This window comes from Setaria italica, chromosome IX (genome assembly GCF_000263155.2).
Source record: "Setaria italica strain Yugu1 chromosome IX, Setaria_italica_v2.0, whole genome shotgun sequence".
Classification (NCBI taxonomy): Eukaryota; Viridiplantae; Streptophyta; class Magnoliopsida; order Poales; family Poaceae; genus Setaria; species Setaria italica.
Genome location: NC_028458.1, coordinates 55,821,825 through 55,837,112, shown reverse-complemented (window position 1 = coordinate 55,837,112; position 15,288 = coordinate 55,821,825). Strand labels below are relative to the sequence as shown.

Sequence of the window (15,288 nt, the reverse complement as noted above, 5' to 3'; positions counted from 1 at the left end):
ACCTTATGTCAGTGCCCCCTCAATGTATCGTCACTGTACACTTCAGAAGTTCATATCAGCATTTGATCCAAAGTTCGCTGTGTTATTTCTCTGTGCTGCATATTGCATTATCGCACGTCCAGCGCAGCTCACTTGATTCAGGCAGTTTCGCTGGATCAGCATGTATACGAGAATGTACAAGACGAGCCACTCGATTCTGTAGTTCTGTTCAGTAAAAAAAAGAAAAAAGAAAAATGGAGCTACAGGTTGTCGTGCTCGATGACCTGCGCCGCCCTCCATTCCTCGCCGGGGTTGACGACGACCGGCACCAGCATGGACGCCGGCCCCGCGCACAAGAAGTAGTCCCTCCCGAACTTCTCGTACATGCCTCCAGGGCTGCACAGGTACATGTCCTCGAACCCCATCCTCACCAGCCTGAACCCCAGCCCGCTATACTGCAAGATGCAATCAACGCACGTTTCAACAATCTTGTTTCAGCAGCCATCGATCGATAGCAATTCATCAGCGCAAATGCAGTAATCTGAATGATGATGAGGAACAGAATGTGTATTCCATTGGGAAATTAATATTGCCTGATCGATGGTGGTGAACTTGGACGGCGCCGTGTTGTAGATGCGCTTCTTCCTCTCCTCCGGCGGCGCGGCGTACACCCGGCTCACCTTCTTCTTGAGCGTGGTGTACATGTCCTCCTCGACGGTCCAGACCCCCTGCCGGGGCTCCTCGCCGCCGCCGGAGAACCAGCCGGGGTCCTCCCGCTTCATGGCCTCGGCCGGGGTGAGGAGGCTGAAGCCGGCGGCCGGCGGCGGGTGGGAGCAGTAGGGGCTGCCCCGGAGGCCCTCCACGGCCGTGCCGCCACGCTTGTCGAACTTGATGTGGCTCAGCACCGCGCTCGTCAGCTCCACCGGCTTGGTCCCCGTGTTCCGGACGATCACCGCCGTCGCCATGCTCAGAGGGTACAGCGTCACCACGTACGAGATGTCCAGCTTCCCCTTGGTACACCCCAGCTCAACCTGCAACCACCATAGATGTGTCACCGAGCAAACACGCTCATCAAATGAGATGTCTAAAACTCAGAGAAATTGCTGCAAATTCATGCATTTGGGACATCTTTGTGATGTCAGTTCATCACTGACAGCAAATTCTTCTTCAATTCTAAGGTCATATTACTCTAAAAACAAATCGATACACAAGTTACAATTGCAGTCTACAGTTGTGCATCCATCACCCAAAAAGAGTACCTGAACTGCATCATAGGAGTCGGAATCCGCATCCTTGATGGCCCAACCGGAGCCATCGATCAGCGACTGGGCGCCGCCGGACGAGGACACCTCGTTGAGCACGAGCCCGACGCCGCCCTTGACCTTGGCGGGGTCGCCGCCGGGCTCCGCCACGGTGTGCAGCACCTCCCTGCACCCGTCGTCCTTCCAGTACACCTTGGGCCTGTACGACGTGACGAGGCCGTCGCCGAGCCGGAGCTGCAGGGAGCTGCCGTTCCGCACGCTCAGCTCCGCCGTGTGCGCGCCGCCGCCGGCCGGGTCGGCGACGAACCTCAGGCCCTTCCGCCCGAACGACTCCTCCAGGGACTGCGCGGTGGCCGTCGTCGCCGCCGTCGCCGGGGACGCCGCGGCGGCGCGCACGGTGACGGTGGTGGCCCGGCGCGCGCAGGACGGGAGGTGGAGCGGGAGGATGGAGGAGGCGGCCATTGGAGCGGAGTGGAGTGGGACTGTGAGAGGGATGGGAGAGGAGCGCTGGAGCGGGAAGGCCTCGCGACGCGACGAGGCGTCCACTGCAGCCTCATATCCCGGGGCGTCAGGATAGAAAGTTTCTCCTTTCCTTCCCTCTCGCTCCTTTTCCTTGCTCTTTTCGGGGGGGGGGATATTATCTCCAGGGGGAGGGGGAAATCGTGGCAGTGTGTTACAAGTGTGCAATGCAAGAGCCCATGAGCAACACTAGAAGTGCACGATTTTTTGGTAAGTTCAGAAGGGTTTCTAGTTGAGAGACCGAACGTATCTGATGCGTAAAAACATAGATGCTGATGCTGGTATGCCTCCAGGCCTGTTTGCCTATTAGGTGGAAAGTTTTTCTAATAAACAAACTTATATAAATTCTTCGAGAATACAAACAAAAGCGTCAGGATGGCCGAGTGGTCTAAGGCGCCAGACTCAAGTTCTGGTCCTCTAACGAGGGCGTGGGTTCAAATCCCACTTCTGACACTGCCTTTTTCCTTTTATTTTTTTATGTCATCATTAAGTGAAAACTTTGTTACTTTGGACCTACCGATGTTATTTTTTTCCACGGACTTACCAATTTTATTTCCCCCCCTGTAAATGTGGCTTCAATCTAGCTTCTGACATTTAGTTTCCATTCTATCTTTTCCTCACATTTTTAATTTACTTTTTCTCATCTTCAAGTGCAAAATATATGGGTCGCGTACCAAATTATAATTTAGGCCCTCAATCTAACTACCAAGTTCAATATATATAGTAATTTTTATACTATAAATCATTGCATAACCACCTCATATACTTATACATGTTGCTTGAACACATTTTGAAATCGAGTTAGCTGTTCTATTCCTTTTTTTCTTTCTATGCTTTTCATAACCAGAGTCATATTTTCTATTTCAACTTCCAAAAGACGTGACTTAAAAATACGGATGCACAAATAGACAGAACGGAAACAGTGTTGCAAATTGAAGAAGAAAAATGCAGGTTGCAGAAGTACTGGTACGGTTATTAGTAGTGGCTTCTGTTGTTCTAGATGACCCAATCCAATAAGGAGGGGCTTCAATGGTCCAGCAGAGAGCCAAACGATCCCAACTGATCTGATGCTGAGACTAGGATAAAGTGCAATGACATAAAACATGATCAAGGAGAAGAATAATTTGCCCACAAATAAATAGATATAAATGTGAGATTGGGATTTGGGGGTGATTCGTGGTCCAACGGCATTTTACTTGGGGGAAATCGCTGATTAATTGGTTGTAGGAGAATCAGACGTACACCTACTGTTTAGGTGTTTTACGGGAAAATAGGGGATGATTTGAATGTGGCAAGAAAAAATTGGAAGAGATCGAGGGAGTACAAGGAAGATTTGTGTAGTTTTTTCCGGGAACCTCTCCACAGTACAAACTAAGGGCAAGTACATTGCTACACGTCAGCGGTCTCATAGGTCGTCTTATGCAGTGCCATGTAGGATTTTTGATGATGTGGAGGAGAAAGAGCGAGGAGAGAGAAAGAGGTCGTTGCTTCGCGAAACAACCACCTTATGAGCTAAATTGTAGGACTACGAGACAACTTAACAACCATTGTACGAGTTATTGTTGCCATGCAACTCATAATATTTTATTTTTCTTATACACAAATTAAGGAATTATATACCACTACTAGACAACTTATATGACAACCCATTGTACAGGTTGCCTGTTAAATCGTCTCAAGATTACGTGTCAATGCATGAGACCGCCTATTAGACGACACCAATGTACTTGCCCTAAGGGCAAGTATACTGGTGTTGTCTAATAGGCGGTCTAATGCATTGCCATGTAATCTTAAGACGACTCAACAGGAAACCCATGCAATGGATTGTCTTATAAGTTGTCTGGTAGAGCTATATAATTCCTTAATTTGTGCATATGAAAAAAGAAATATTATGAGTTGCATAGCAACAATAACTTGTACAATGGTTGCTGAGTTGTCTCATAGTCCTACAATTTAGCTCTTTCTCCTCGCTCTCTCTCCTTCACATCATCAAAAATCTTATATAGCACTGCATGAGACGACCTATAAGACCGCTGGCATATAGTAATGTACTTGCTGATCTGGCCGTGGGGCCTTCATTCTCGGAGCCAGGGAAGGGCTTGGGACGCAACTTAATTGATTATTAACAAAATATTAATTCTAACAGTTTTAAAAAATGAATGATCAATGATTTCTAGTTTTGGAGTCGAGGGGAAAAAATTAAAAGAGCATCGCCAACTTCGTAGTACTAGAACAACACTGCTTGCGGGTCTTCTCTCTCGAATAAAGAAGAGAGAGATGTCATAATTATTTGACTTCGCACACAGTATCGCGTTGAATCGCAAGACTCAGTTTCACTACTGGTTGTCAACTTGTGTGATCTCATACAACAGCCGCTAGCACGGACGTGAGACGTCCTTCTGCTTATATGATCTCACACAGTATCGCATTGAATCACAAGACTCAGACCCTGGTTACACAGGACTTAAGTTTAGTCGTGTCATATCAAATATTTAGATACTAATTAAGAGTATTAAATATAGATTAATTATAAAACTAATTGCATAAATGAAGGCTATTTCGTGAGACGAATCTATTAAGCCTAATTACACTGGTAGAGAATTGACCTTTAGTCCCGGTTGGTAGGATGCAAATCTCCCGAAAATCCATCCGGGATAAACCAACCGAGACAAAAGGGGGTCTTTAGTCCCGGTTGAGTGTCACGCGATTTTTCACGCGAAATATGCGCGTGCCCGCTACATGGGATTCGAACCCACAACCTCCAGCCTCGCGCATAGCTTCCTTACCATCCTACCTACACAACACATCTGACTATATAGGGGATGCAATCCTTTTGTATTAACTCGTGGGGGACCCTTTTATCCCGGTTGGAAACACTAATCGGGATAAAAGTGGGTCTTTTATCCCGGTTGGTATTACAAACCGGGATAAAAAGGCCTCTCAAGGTCTTTTTTTTCACTAGCCTTTGCAACCGGGATAAAAAGTCCCGGTTGGTGAGCCTCCCACCAGTGACCGAGCTTTAGTCCCGGTTGGTGAACCTTTTGTCCCGAGCCAACTTTAAACCGGGACAAAATGGGGCGCATGGAAGGTGAATTCTCTACTAGTGTTAGTCCAATCATGGACTAATTAGGCTTAATAGATTCATCTCGCGAAATAGCCATGGTTTATGCAATTAGTTTTATAATTAGTTCACGTTTAGTCCTTCTAATCGGTATCAAATATCCGATGTGATCTGAACTAAAAATTAGTCCATGAATCCAAACACCCCTCAGTTTCACTTGACTCTCTGATCTCACAAGATCTGATCACCTCAGCTACCTCACAAGTAAAATAAAGAGCAAGTAGATTAACGAAAGTGCAATCGTTTATGCATACAAGTATACAGCACGCTTGGGTGGGAAGCTCTCTTAAAGATGGTCTACATGTCAGTTGACTGCAGAAAATTAAGGGCGTCTTTAGTTGGCTATTGTTTTTGCCATAACTAAGGTAAGATTAAGTGTGCTTGTCATAAAAGTTTGGTTAATGTGATAAAGTTAGTAAAACAACTGAGCGCGACAAGTAAGCCAGCGGGTAACATATAGTGTGGTTTGCCCGTGTAGCAGTTTTAAAACACATGGAATATTAGAAGTCTGTAAATAAAATTATTTAATGTATTGAAATAAAGTTAGATCTTTTAGGATTACATATTCGTTTCAATAGACAAAATTCAGATTTTATTTTGAAATCGGGAGCATACTTTAACTCAGTGAACGTTTTGTAATGATAGATAGCTGGTATATGATTATATGGTATTGAAGAGCTTTCCATTTTTGTTAGCGTTTTCCCCTTTTCTCGCTCTTTAGCTTCTAGGTCTGGATGTGAGAATGGTCCTTTACTCATGGTTGGCATGCCATATAATAAATTAAATGGCCCATTGTGTCATATCACTTTCTTCAAGGTTATCATATGTCATATAAGTAAAGTACAATACAGTTTGCCCAATGCATAGTATGTTGATGTTATTAATTTCTTACAAGTCCAAGTCAATTTAGTTGTTGCATATGTTGTATCTATCATAATGGGTCCAAAGCATGTACACATTTTACTAGTCTTAGATATCAAATTTATTAAAATGTATCTTCATGAAGAAACATCTTTCATTTCTCTTCATTAGATTACTCCAAATGGAGATTTCATTCTCACTAAATGATGAGAGAGAGAGAGGATTTTATCTAAATGAAACTACATGGTTAGTGTTTTCAACACATTTACTCTCTTGCATGTGTTATATGTGGAATAACAAAATGAAGCGAGTACATTGTAGTGCGCTATTTCAACCATCAAGCACAACATTCTTGAAAACATAACTATAAAACCTCATGCTAACTCTATGCCATGTCATTGAAACAAACCTATGTGACAAGTATTTTGTGTGCATGATATAATCTACTGGAATAGCCTACCTAAAGCACGAGCTCTATGAAAAAAATCAATATAAAATGACCATATCTACTCTGTTAAATAGTAATATGATACTATCTTGTCTCTTCTTTTAAAACATTTTATGAGTAGTGAGTAGAAATATTACAATAAATGTACTATGCTATCTTTAATGAACAAATATTGTGAGATGCATTCTTCCAAAGGCTAATATAATGACAAACATATTGAAGGAGAAAGTAAGTACGTTGGGCCATACTATTTTTTTTTTGAATCGACAACCAGGTGTGTGCTGTGCCTTTTATTTTCTTTTTGATTTTTTTTCTTTTTCTTAGGGCGTATCTGGCTTATGAATACTATGAGATTCCAGAGAGCCACCAGGTAGTAGATCTGCAGATATAAATGTGCACTTTTAGAAATTAGAACTTCTTGTGTGCGCATGAGTTAGTGTATATAGACTGCGAGTACTAATTAAACACTTTTTTATATATGCTTGTAGATTATTCTTGTTATACAACTCGGAGTACACATCTTCAGTGCACCACGTGGTCTTTCGGTTATTTTCCAGTACTGGTGGTGAAAGGGCTCACACAGTCACATGAGTAAAGGACTATTCTGATCATGTCCTAGTGATTATGTGAACTCAGGCTATCAAAATCGAATCATCTTATGGCGCTCTCTGTAGCAGAAGATCGTGTGGTGTCACACTATTCTTCAATGATCAGATCCCCTAACCGCTTGCTCGGTAACATTATATAGCCCGACTAGCTCTCCAGTAGAGCAGAAGACAGACAATCCACTAGGAAACGAACACACTTCTTCTCAGTTTCTTCTCACTTCTGAAATCCTCAGCTGTGAACCAACACTCCTTGCTTTGCATCAATATGGAGAAAGAAACGCAAGTGCGTGCTGACAAAACAAGTATGTTTTCCTTGGCAATAATCTATCTCATTTTTTCCTTTGTTATGCCATGAACAAGTACCATCAGTAGAAGTGACAGGCAATGATCTTCTATTTGCACACAAGATATATTTGCATTCCTCCACGTAGTAGCCCGCCTTTCCCTACTTGTCATCTACTTCTTGCATAATTACTTGGGCCTTGTTTAGTTGCCCAACTTTGGGGTGCCAAAATTACTGTAGCAACACTGTAGCGTTTCGTTTGTATTTGTGAATTATTGTCCAAATATTGACTAATTAGGCTCAAAAGATTCGTCTTGCAAAGTACAACAAAACTGTGCAATTAGTTTTTGATTTCGTCTACATTCAGTACTCCATGCATGTACCGTAAGTTTGATGTGATGGAGAATCTTCTTTTTGCATAGTGCCAAAGTTGGGATTTTGGAGTAAACTAAACATGGCCTTGGTTCGCTTGACATTGTGCATGGATACAGCAGAACTTACCGCCCATAAATATTTCTATTTTAAAACTCTTCAACCATAAGTACAAGAGGAGATTCCACAAATATTGAACCATGTAGAACCCTTGCACGCCTCTTTTATTTTCGAATTTTTTTATTTTGTGAGGGGTACGCTAGAAGTTCTGTATTCAAAGACAATGTTTTTTAATATTAATTGGCTTTTTTGTTTTGGTATAGGCCTGGCTAGCAAGGCGAAGGGCCTAGCCACGAGAAGGGCGAAGACACCGACAAAAATGACAATGAAGGTAATTGTTAACTCTGTCTAACCATTTTTATTATTGTTGGTAACCTCCACAAGTATTTGAACCATATATTAAATCTGCAAGAAATTAACTGTTACCATTGGATTTATATGCATTTTAAAACAATAATTATGGATTATTATCTATTGTGGAGCTGGGATGCAGTCTTCATTATTATTTGTTGAGAAATCGGCGTCCAAATCTTGACACCAACTCTTAAAAGTTGCACCAAAGTTGTGTGCTACCATTTCTTTTATAGACCTTAGAGCAACTCCAAGAGTATCCTAAAAAATTCTTCCCCAAAATTATGTATTGGGGGTTCTCCTAAAAAAAATTTCCCCCAAAAACATATTAGTCCACAGCAGATCGCTAATAAATAGCCCCCAATATTTCAAACACAGGCCACGTCATCGTATTGGGCCCATCGGAAGGGACGCGCGGGCGTGCGGGAATCAGGATTGGGGGCGGAACGCCAACGCTAAAATATACGCGGTGGCAGGCTGTTTTTTAGCGTCGCTAAAAAATTGGGGAAGGTTTAGGTAGATTGTTGGAATTCATTTTTCTCTCTTTTTTCCTAAAAAAGATATTGGGGGTAAGATTAGCAGCCTCTTGGAGTTGCTCTTACACAAACTACTTCGAGAAACCCCCAACCCACACCTGGTGGGGTCCGTGGGGAAGCCCTTGCCCCGCAGCCTCTCGGCAGGTGGAGATGGAGGGTAGGATACCCGAAGCGGCCACGGACGGCGACGAGCCGTCGCGGAGCGAATGGGTCGAGCGCTCCCGTCCACGGACCCGCGGCCGCGCTACCCAAGAGCCCGCCGCAAAAGCCAGGAGGCCGTCACCGGCGCACGAGGGGAGCGGCTTCGTCGAGATCCACAACGAATCGCCCTCACCGTCGTTCCCTACTAACCCGGATCTACAGCGGTTTCTGGGAAAATGAGAGAGAGGGAAGATCAAAATTTGCAACTGGTAATCGGCCTGCAACCCACAATCCGAGATATATGCTTATCAGTTCCATTTTTCCGGTGACGTTCTGGACTTCTAGTTGCGGCTAGAAAATTTCCGATCGTGCGGACTCGGCCAACACCAGGCTGCCTCCGTCGGACTGGTGGTGTATTAAGGTTCCGTTTGGATGGAGCGCGAGACGTGGAAAAGCTGCCGGATCTGTGTTGTGAAAAAGTTGTTGTGAGCTATCAGCTGTAAGAAAGCAGAAAGTCACTTGGTTAAAATAGCTGTGAAATTGTAGGTGTCAAACTGTAGATTGGCAAGAAAGGTCTGTAATACCCCTTGAAGGTTTGAGGGATTGTTGCTATGCAAATTGATCGTAAAATAATGTATTGTTCACTTAATCATATGTAAATTACCATTTTAGAAAGAAAATTTTAATTTTTTTTAAATTTTACATCCACCATTACCATATGGTCCACATGAATATAAAGATAACATTTGACAAAAGATATATGGTTCATATAATAATGTCCACCATTAACATATGGTCCACGTAATTATCTCCCTCTCGCACTAACCAAAGCATCAGCTATTCTACTACGAATGGTATTCATGTATCCTCATTCTCCTCATCTGGACTCTCATCTCTTTGTGTTTGGGTTGTGCCACATGTCTGTTGTAGTAGGTAGTCCTCATCAGCACCACATCTATCGAACTCTCTATCATGCAAATTGCTCTCACGAATAAAATTATATAATACCATACAAGCAAGAATGATATGCTTCTGAATACGAGCGGAGAAACTTGGTATGTCCTTTAAAATACGCTGCTGCAAGATTCCGAAAGCTTGTGACTTATCAATTCACCGGAAAACTAAACTGCAATGACAATGATTTTTCCATACTATCAAGGAACATGCTTAATGACAGCATGAGCAATCAATTCAACAGAAACCCAACTAAAACAAACGTAGATGCCTTCTAGGGAGGCAGAAGGATGTTCGACATCTCTATTTTATGATGTAATGGTTGGAATCAGGAAGGAGCTATCTCAGTTACCCGTAACAATCAGGCAATGAGGCAACCAACAAATTAGCATACATCAATTTTTTAAGCACTTGTGCAAATCCTTAGCATACATCAATTTTGTTAACAACCATGTCAATCATGAACGAATTCCACAACCAAAGGAATTGAAATCTGGACAACTTCAGCTACCGAATCAGGGGAGGAAGCAAGAGTGAGAGGTACCTCGGTTGGAACCCACGCAGCCTCTTGCGCAGGGGAGGAGAGGAGCGAGGGGGACACAGAGTGGCACCGCTAGACGACCCTGCTTGGCCTCGGCAGCAGAAGCGCCACCAGCCCCCTTTTGTGCGCCGCCCAGAGAGGAGGGGGCTGGGGAGGGCCGCTGTCGACTGGATCCACCGCCGGAAGGAGATGAATGGGTCGGAAAGGGGCGCACCAGAGTGGGGAAGATAGCCGTCGGCGATCAATCACCGGGCGGAGGTAGCACCGCCGCCGACCCTCTTTTGCGCCGCCGCTGGGAGAAGAGGGAGTCGGAGAGGGCCGCCACCACCTGGAATCACCGCCGGGAGGAGAGGAAGCGATCAGAGAGGGGTGCCGCCGGTGGAGAGGGCGGCCGGCGGTGGGGCAGCGGTGGGGAGGGTGGCCGGCGGTGGGGTGGTGAACCCTAGCGGTCCATCCCCGTGCGCGTGCGTGTGTTCTGTCGTGGGGAGAAGGAGGAGGCCATGGTAATTTGATGAACCGGTACGCTTTCATAACCGCAGTGGGTAATTTTGACGAAAGTTTCAACTCCATAGCCGATAGAAGCACGGGGGAAGGTGCTGCAAAAATTGAACTGATGGGAAGCTGCTTTTGCGGTAGAAGATGGTATGGTTTCAGGGTCGACCCTAGGAAGGGGCAGGGTGTGCGGCCGCCCCGGACCTTTAAATCCCAGGGGGCCCATCCATGGTGTGCTTGTTGCCCTGCTACGCAGGTCGCATGCAACCTGCATGCAGCATGGCCTAAGATCAGTGAGCCGTAATTATTTACGCATGCGGCAGCCCGGCAGACAAGTAGAGGCATCATTTCCAGAAAAACGTCGTGCTACGAGAAAGAAACAGTTTGATGAAAGTAATTGCCAAGAAGAAATCCTTGAAGCTGAGAAGGCTTTTGAAGTTAAATATTTTTTTTGTTTTGATTCATATGCGATCTCTTCTTTGAAGAACAGATTTGAAGAACTCATGGTGTTTAAACATATATTCGAATTTTTATTGAGCTCAAGCACTTTGAAGTCATTAAATGATAATGAACTTCAAGAATGTTGCACTAAATTTGCAGAAACTTTTTATTTTGATGGTTCATCTGATGTTGAGGTATATGATCTTATTTCTGAATTAAAGATTATGAAATTCACTTTGCCCGATGGCGTAATATTTGCTATGGAGATTTTCGAGCATGTTAGAGATGTGGATTGTTATCATAATGTCTCCATTGCTTACCGACTGTTATTTACTGTGCCTGTGATTGTCGCATCGGCTGAAAGAAGCTTTTCAAAGTTGAAGTTACTGAAGAACTATTTGAGGTCAACAATGACTCGGGAAAGGTTAAATGATTTGGCAACATTATGCATCGAGAAGAAATTGTTGGATGAGATTGACATCAACCCTATCATAAGTTGACTTTGCATCGAGAAATGTTAGAAGAAACTTTTAAGGTAATATGTATAAATAATTTGATATGAATATTACTTTTAGATACATTTAAGTATTTATTTGTAACATTTTATATATATTTGTTATAATATTTATATTAAAGAGCCCCGAATTTTACTTTTGTCCCGAAGCTCCCAAATCTTAGGATCGGCTCTGTATGGTTTCCATCTCTTTGTTAGCTTCTGGCTTTTTTTTAAGAAAAAGCACTCCAGAACCAAAAGAGCCTAAGTTGGCGTGCGCGTGCCTACGATGTAGCGAGGCATGTAGTTGTTGGCCCGTTCCGCACCGCTCGGGTATATATGCTGCGGCTGCAGCCTGTAGTGGTAGCGATCTGCTTGCAAGAGGAAATGTCTCTGCGATGGGCTAGCCGGCAAACTTGCAACCATTTTTTTTCTTGAAGATCTACTAGCAATCAAGTTGAGTATACTCAGGAGCGTGTAGTGGTTGCAAATCTGGAGCATATCTCTGCTTGTTTTGTCAAAAATTTTGTGTTGGCATAGTGCGATTTGCAGTGAAGTTTTGTTTTGCGTGCGCTGAACTACTGATTGCCAGACTGGATGCTGTTGTATTTTCCTTCATTTTTCATAAGCAGAGTTCTTGTGGACTTCTCGAGTCAGCTGCTAAGTGCAAGCCCAATAAGCTTGTCTTATAGACAAGCCATATCATCAAAAGGAAAGGTTAGCAGACATTCATACAACAAGCTTATCTCATCCCACATTCCAAGTTCATTTTCTTTTAATTTCAACGGGACCCACCCATCCTCAGCAGCGAGCCAACACATGCAGCCCTGGCAGAGCTTGCTGCACCGCAGGAGGGGGTGTCGGCCCCACAAACATGGGCAACCGTGCAAGCGCTCGACGTCCGAAAAATATCAGATATTCGGACGCTAATAAGAAGGGTTAGACATGAGCTAAATATAAAATTAATTGCGAAATCACTATACTAATTCGCGAGACGAATCTATTGAGCCTAATTAATCCATGATTAACACATATTTACTATAGCAGCATATTGTCAAATCATGAACTAATTAGGTTTAATAGATTCGTCTTGCGAATTAGACTTCATCTGTGCAATGGTTTTTTAAATAGTCTATATTTAATACTCCTAATTAGTATCTAAATATCTAATGTGACGGGTACTAAAAACTTTAGAAGGTATATTAAAAACCTCTGTCCACTTTTCTCTCTCCGCCGCATCGGAATCAGCTGATATGTCTTGGCTGTACGACCGCTTACGTGCTTGCTCTAATATGCGCAATCAATTGCCGCGAGGCAGGGTGCGGCGACCTGCCGACCTTACGTATTGTAACAGTGGACCTGATGGCGCGGCGGAGTGCCCAATGCGGGATTGCAGAGTACTTTACTGAAACGTGATAGGTGATAGACCATTTCAAGCAAAAAAAATTATTTATCCAGCGTACTAAAAAACCTATCTTGGCACACAAGCAACCAGCTCTCGCACGCACGACAGAGGCCAAGGTCTTGTTTAGTTGCCCAACTTTAAGGTGTCAAAATTACTATAGTAACATTGTAGCGTTTCGTTTGTATTTGTAAATTATTATCCAAATATTGACTAATTAGGTTTAAAAGATTCATCTCGCGAAGTACAACAAAACTGTGCAATTAGTTTTTAATTTCGTCTACATTTAGTACTCCATGCATGTACCGCAAGTTTGATGTGATGGGAAATCTTCTTTTTACATAGTGCCAAAGTTGGAATTTAGGGGTGAACTAAACAAGACCAAAACATATGGAACAACACACACTGCCGACTGAACCACGCCGCTCATGACACGACAACAGAACGAACAGAGGCATGCACACTCCCGTTAAATCACAATGAGCTTAAACTCCGACACGCAGACGACAGGCGACAGCCAGCCCATGACGGCTGAAGGCGTGATCTCGGAGCTGCAAGGTCACACGACCCTGTGACCGCGGCCGCCGTCGGAGGCCCAGATGGAGGCTGCCACCTGGGCCATCCCTGCGAAGAACGCCCCCGTGAGGGCGACGAGGTAGGCATTCCTGTCGAGCCAGGGCGGCGGCTCGGAAACGGCCATGGTGATTGCCGTGGAGGCCGCGGCGAGGCCGAGCAGACCGCAGCCAAAGGCTGCCTGATGGTGAAGCTTTGGCGCCCCGCCGGCGGCCCCCGCTTCACGACCGCTGCTGAACGTGCCCCTTGCCATCTTCAACTCTGTACAAGCGACGCTTCTTGTTCTCAAAAGAGGGCCCAGAAACAGGCTTGCTCGAGCTTGCAATGAGGAAGGGGAGCGTGACGTTATATATAGGCAGCCCGCAGCCTCGCGAAGGGGCTTGCAATGTGGTTTTGTCCCTTCTACTCTGGTTAGTTTATAGGTTTATGCCCGCCTGTGACGAAGGGGCTGGACTTGCTGTACGATGCTCCCCCCGCGTGCGAGTCAGTGACAGGTGGGGCCACGGTCATGGACGCATGGAGCCGTGGGGGTAGAGCAAGGATCAAAGCGATGCAATCGTGCCTTGTCATCCGTAATCGGACGCGTCGAAGCGGACGTTGACTCTGCCACGAGTCCATTGACGCTGTTGATGATTGAAATAGGCAACCGTCCAAGCATCGACGCTGTTGATGAAGCGCTCGGCGTTCGCATGAGCGACAAGATCCTCTCTCTCCTCTTTTCTCTCTCCGCCACATCGGAATCAGCTGATGTGTCTTGGCTATACGACCGCTTACGTGCCCTTATTGGACTTGCTCTAAGCGTCGCCGTTTGCAGAAATGCAGTACAATGCTAGCTGAACATACGACGGCACGCCGAGAGTATCCAATCTCGGCCCGAGACTGGTGCCGTGATGCGGTCTCTTCTGAGTTTTGGCCAATTTGGCGCTGCATTCATTTGACCCGTATCTGGAGCTGCTACTTCAGCTGATCTCTTCAACTGCTCTTTTAAGAGTAAATTTCAACGGTGGTACTTAAACATGTCTTCAGTTCTCATCCCGGTCCTATATTCTTAAAATGCATATGACGGTCGTTAAACTTATTCCAAGCTCTCATCTTGCTACTTGAACTTGTCCCGAGCTCTCATCCAGCCTCAGTACTCTCATAATGCACATAACAGTCCCTAAAGCTCTCATCTACTAAAAATTTGAGTGGGATTTGAACTTGGTTTCAAATCCTCATGGAGAGTTTCATGAATGGAATTCGAACTTGGTTTCAAATCTTCATGAGCTCTGGATCAATTTTGAGTGGTACTTGAACTTGGTTTCAAATACTAAAAGTTTGAATCTCACTCAAAATCAATCCAAAGTTCACGAGAATTTGAAATCAAGTTTGAATCTCTTTTAAAATTGATCGAAAAATCATGAGGATTTGAAGTCAAGTTCAAATTCTACTTAAATTTTTAGTGGATAAGAGCTCGAAACAAGTTTATGGATCTGTATGAGTGCTCGGGACAAGTTTATGGATCTGGATGAGAGCTCGGGTAAGTTTAGGAGCCGTTATGTAAATTTCAAGAGTACCAAGAAGCACGGGATAAATTTAAGGATCGTCTTGTGCATTTTAAAAGTACCACGATCGGGATGAAAACTCAGAACAAAGTTTAAACACCTCTTACGAAATTTACTCTTTCTTATTCAAGCGGCATGCTTCGCAGCTTTACGCCTTCAGGCGCAAGGTTCCTCTCTGGCCAATGTAGCTACAGTCTACAGGTGTTATAGTACAACTGTACAACTGCACGGTCATGAAAACAATACAACTGCAACGAAGAATCGAAGAGAGCGTGAAGAAATCAACAAAATTACAATACATGGCACA

At 44.4% G+C, this 15,288-nt stretch overlaps 1 protein-coding gene and 1 non-coding gene across 2 annotated transcripts; one reads left to right on the top strand and one right to left on the bottom strand.

Annotated features, from left to right (window-relative positions):
* Nucleotides 1–61: 61 nt before the first annotated feature.
* LOC101769348 (photosynthetic NDH subunit of subcomplex B 2, chloroplastic) lies at nt 62–1,797 on the bottom strand. The gene is made up of 3 exons (XM_004985577.4): nt 1,239–1,797; nt 573–1,010; nt 62–434 (listed from the first exon to the last, which is right to left on the bottom strand). The coding sequence occupies exons 1-3, from the start codon at nt 1,701–1,703 to the stop codon at nt 240–242; spliced, it is 1,098 nt and encodes a 365-aa protein (XP_004985634.1). The 5' UTR covers nt 1,704–1,797; the 3' UTR covers nt 62–239.
* A 332-nt stretch (nt 1,798–2,129) lies between these two features.
* On the top strand, nt 2,130–2,213 carry TRNAL-CAA. Its single transcript has one exon. It is a non-coding gene; the product is annotated as a tRNA-Leu (tRNA).
* The last annotated feature ends 13,075 nt before the right edge of the window (nt 2,214–15,288 follow it).

Coding starts and splice junctions, on each gene's coding strand:
- LOC101769348 (XM_004985577.4), bottom strand. CDS start 1,703: ATGGCCGCCTCCTCCATCCTCCCGCTCCACCTCCCGTCCTGCGCGCGC. Junction 1,011..1,238: donor ACTCCTATGATGCAGTTCAG/GTACTCTTTTTG, acceptor TGGTGGTTGCAG/GTTGAGCTGGGGTGTACCAA. Junction 435..572: donor AGTTCACCACCATCGATCAG/GCAATATTAATT, acceptor TGCATCTTGCAG/TATAGCGGGCTGGGGTTCAG.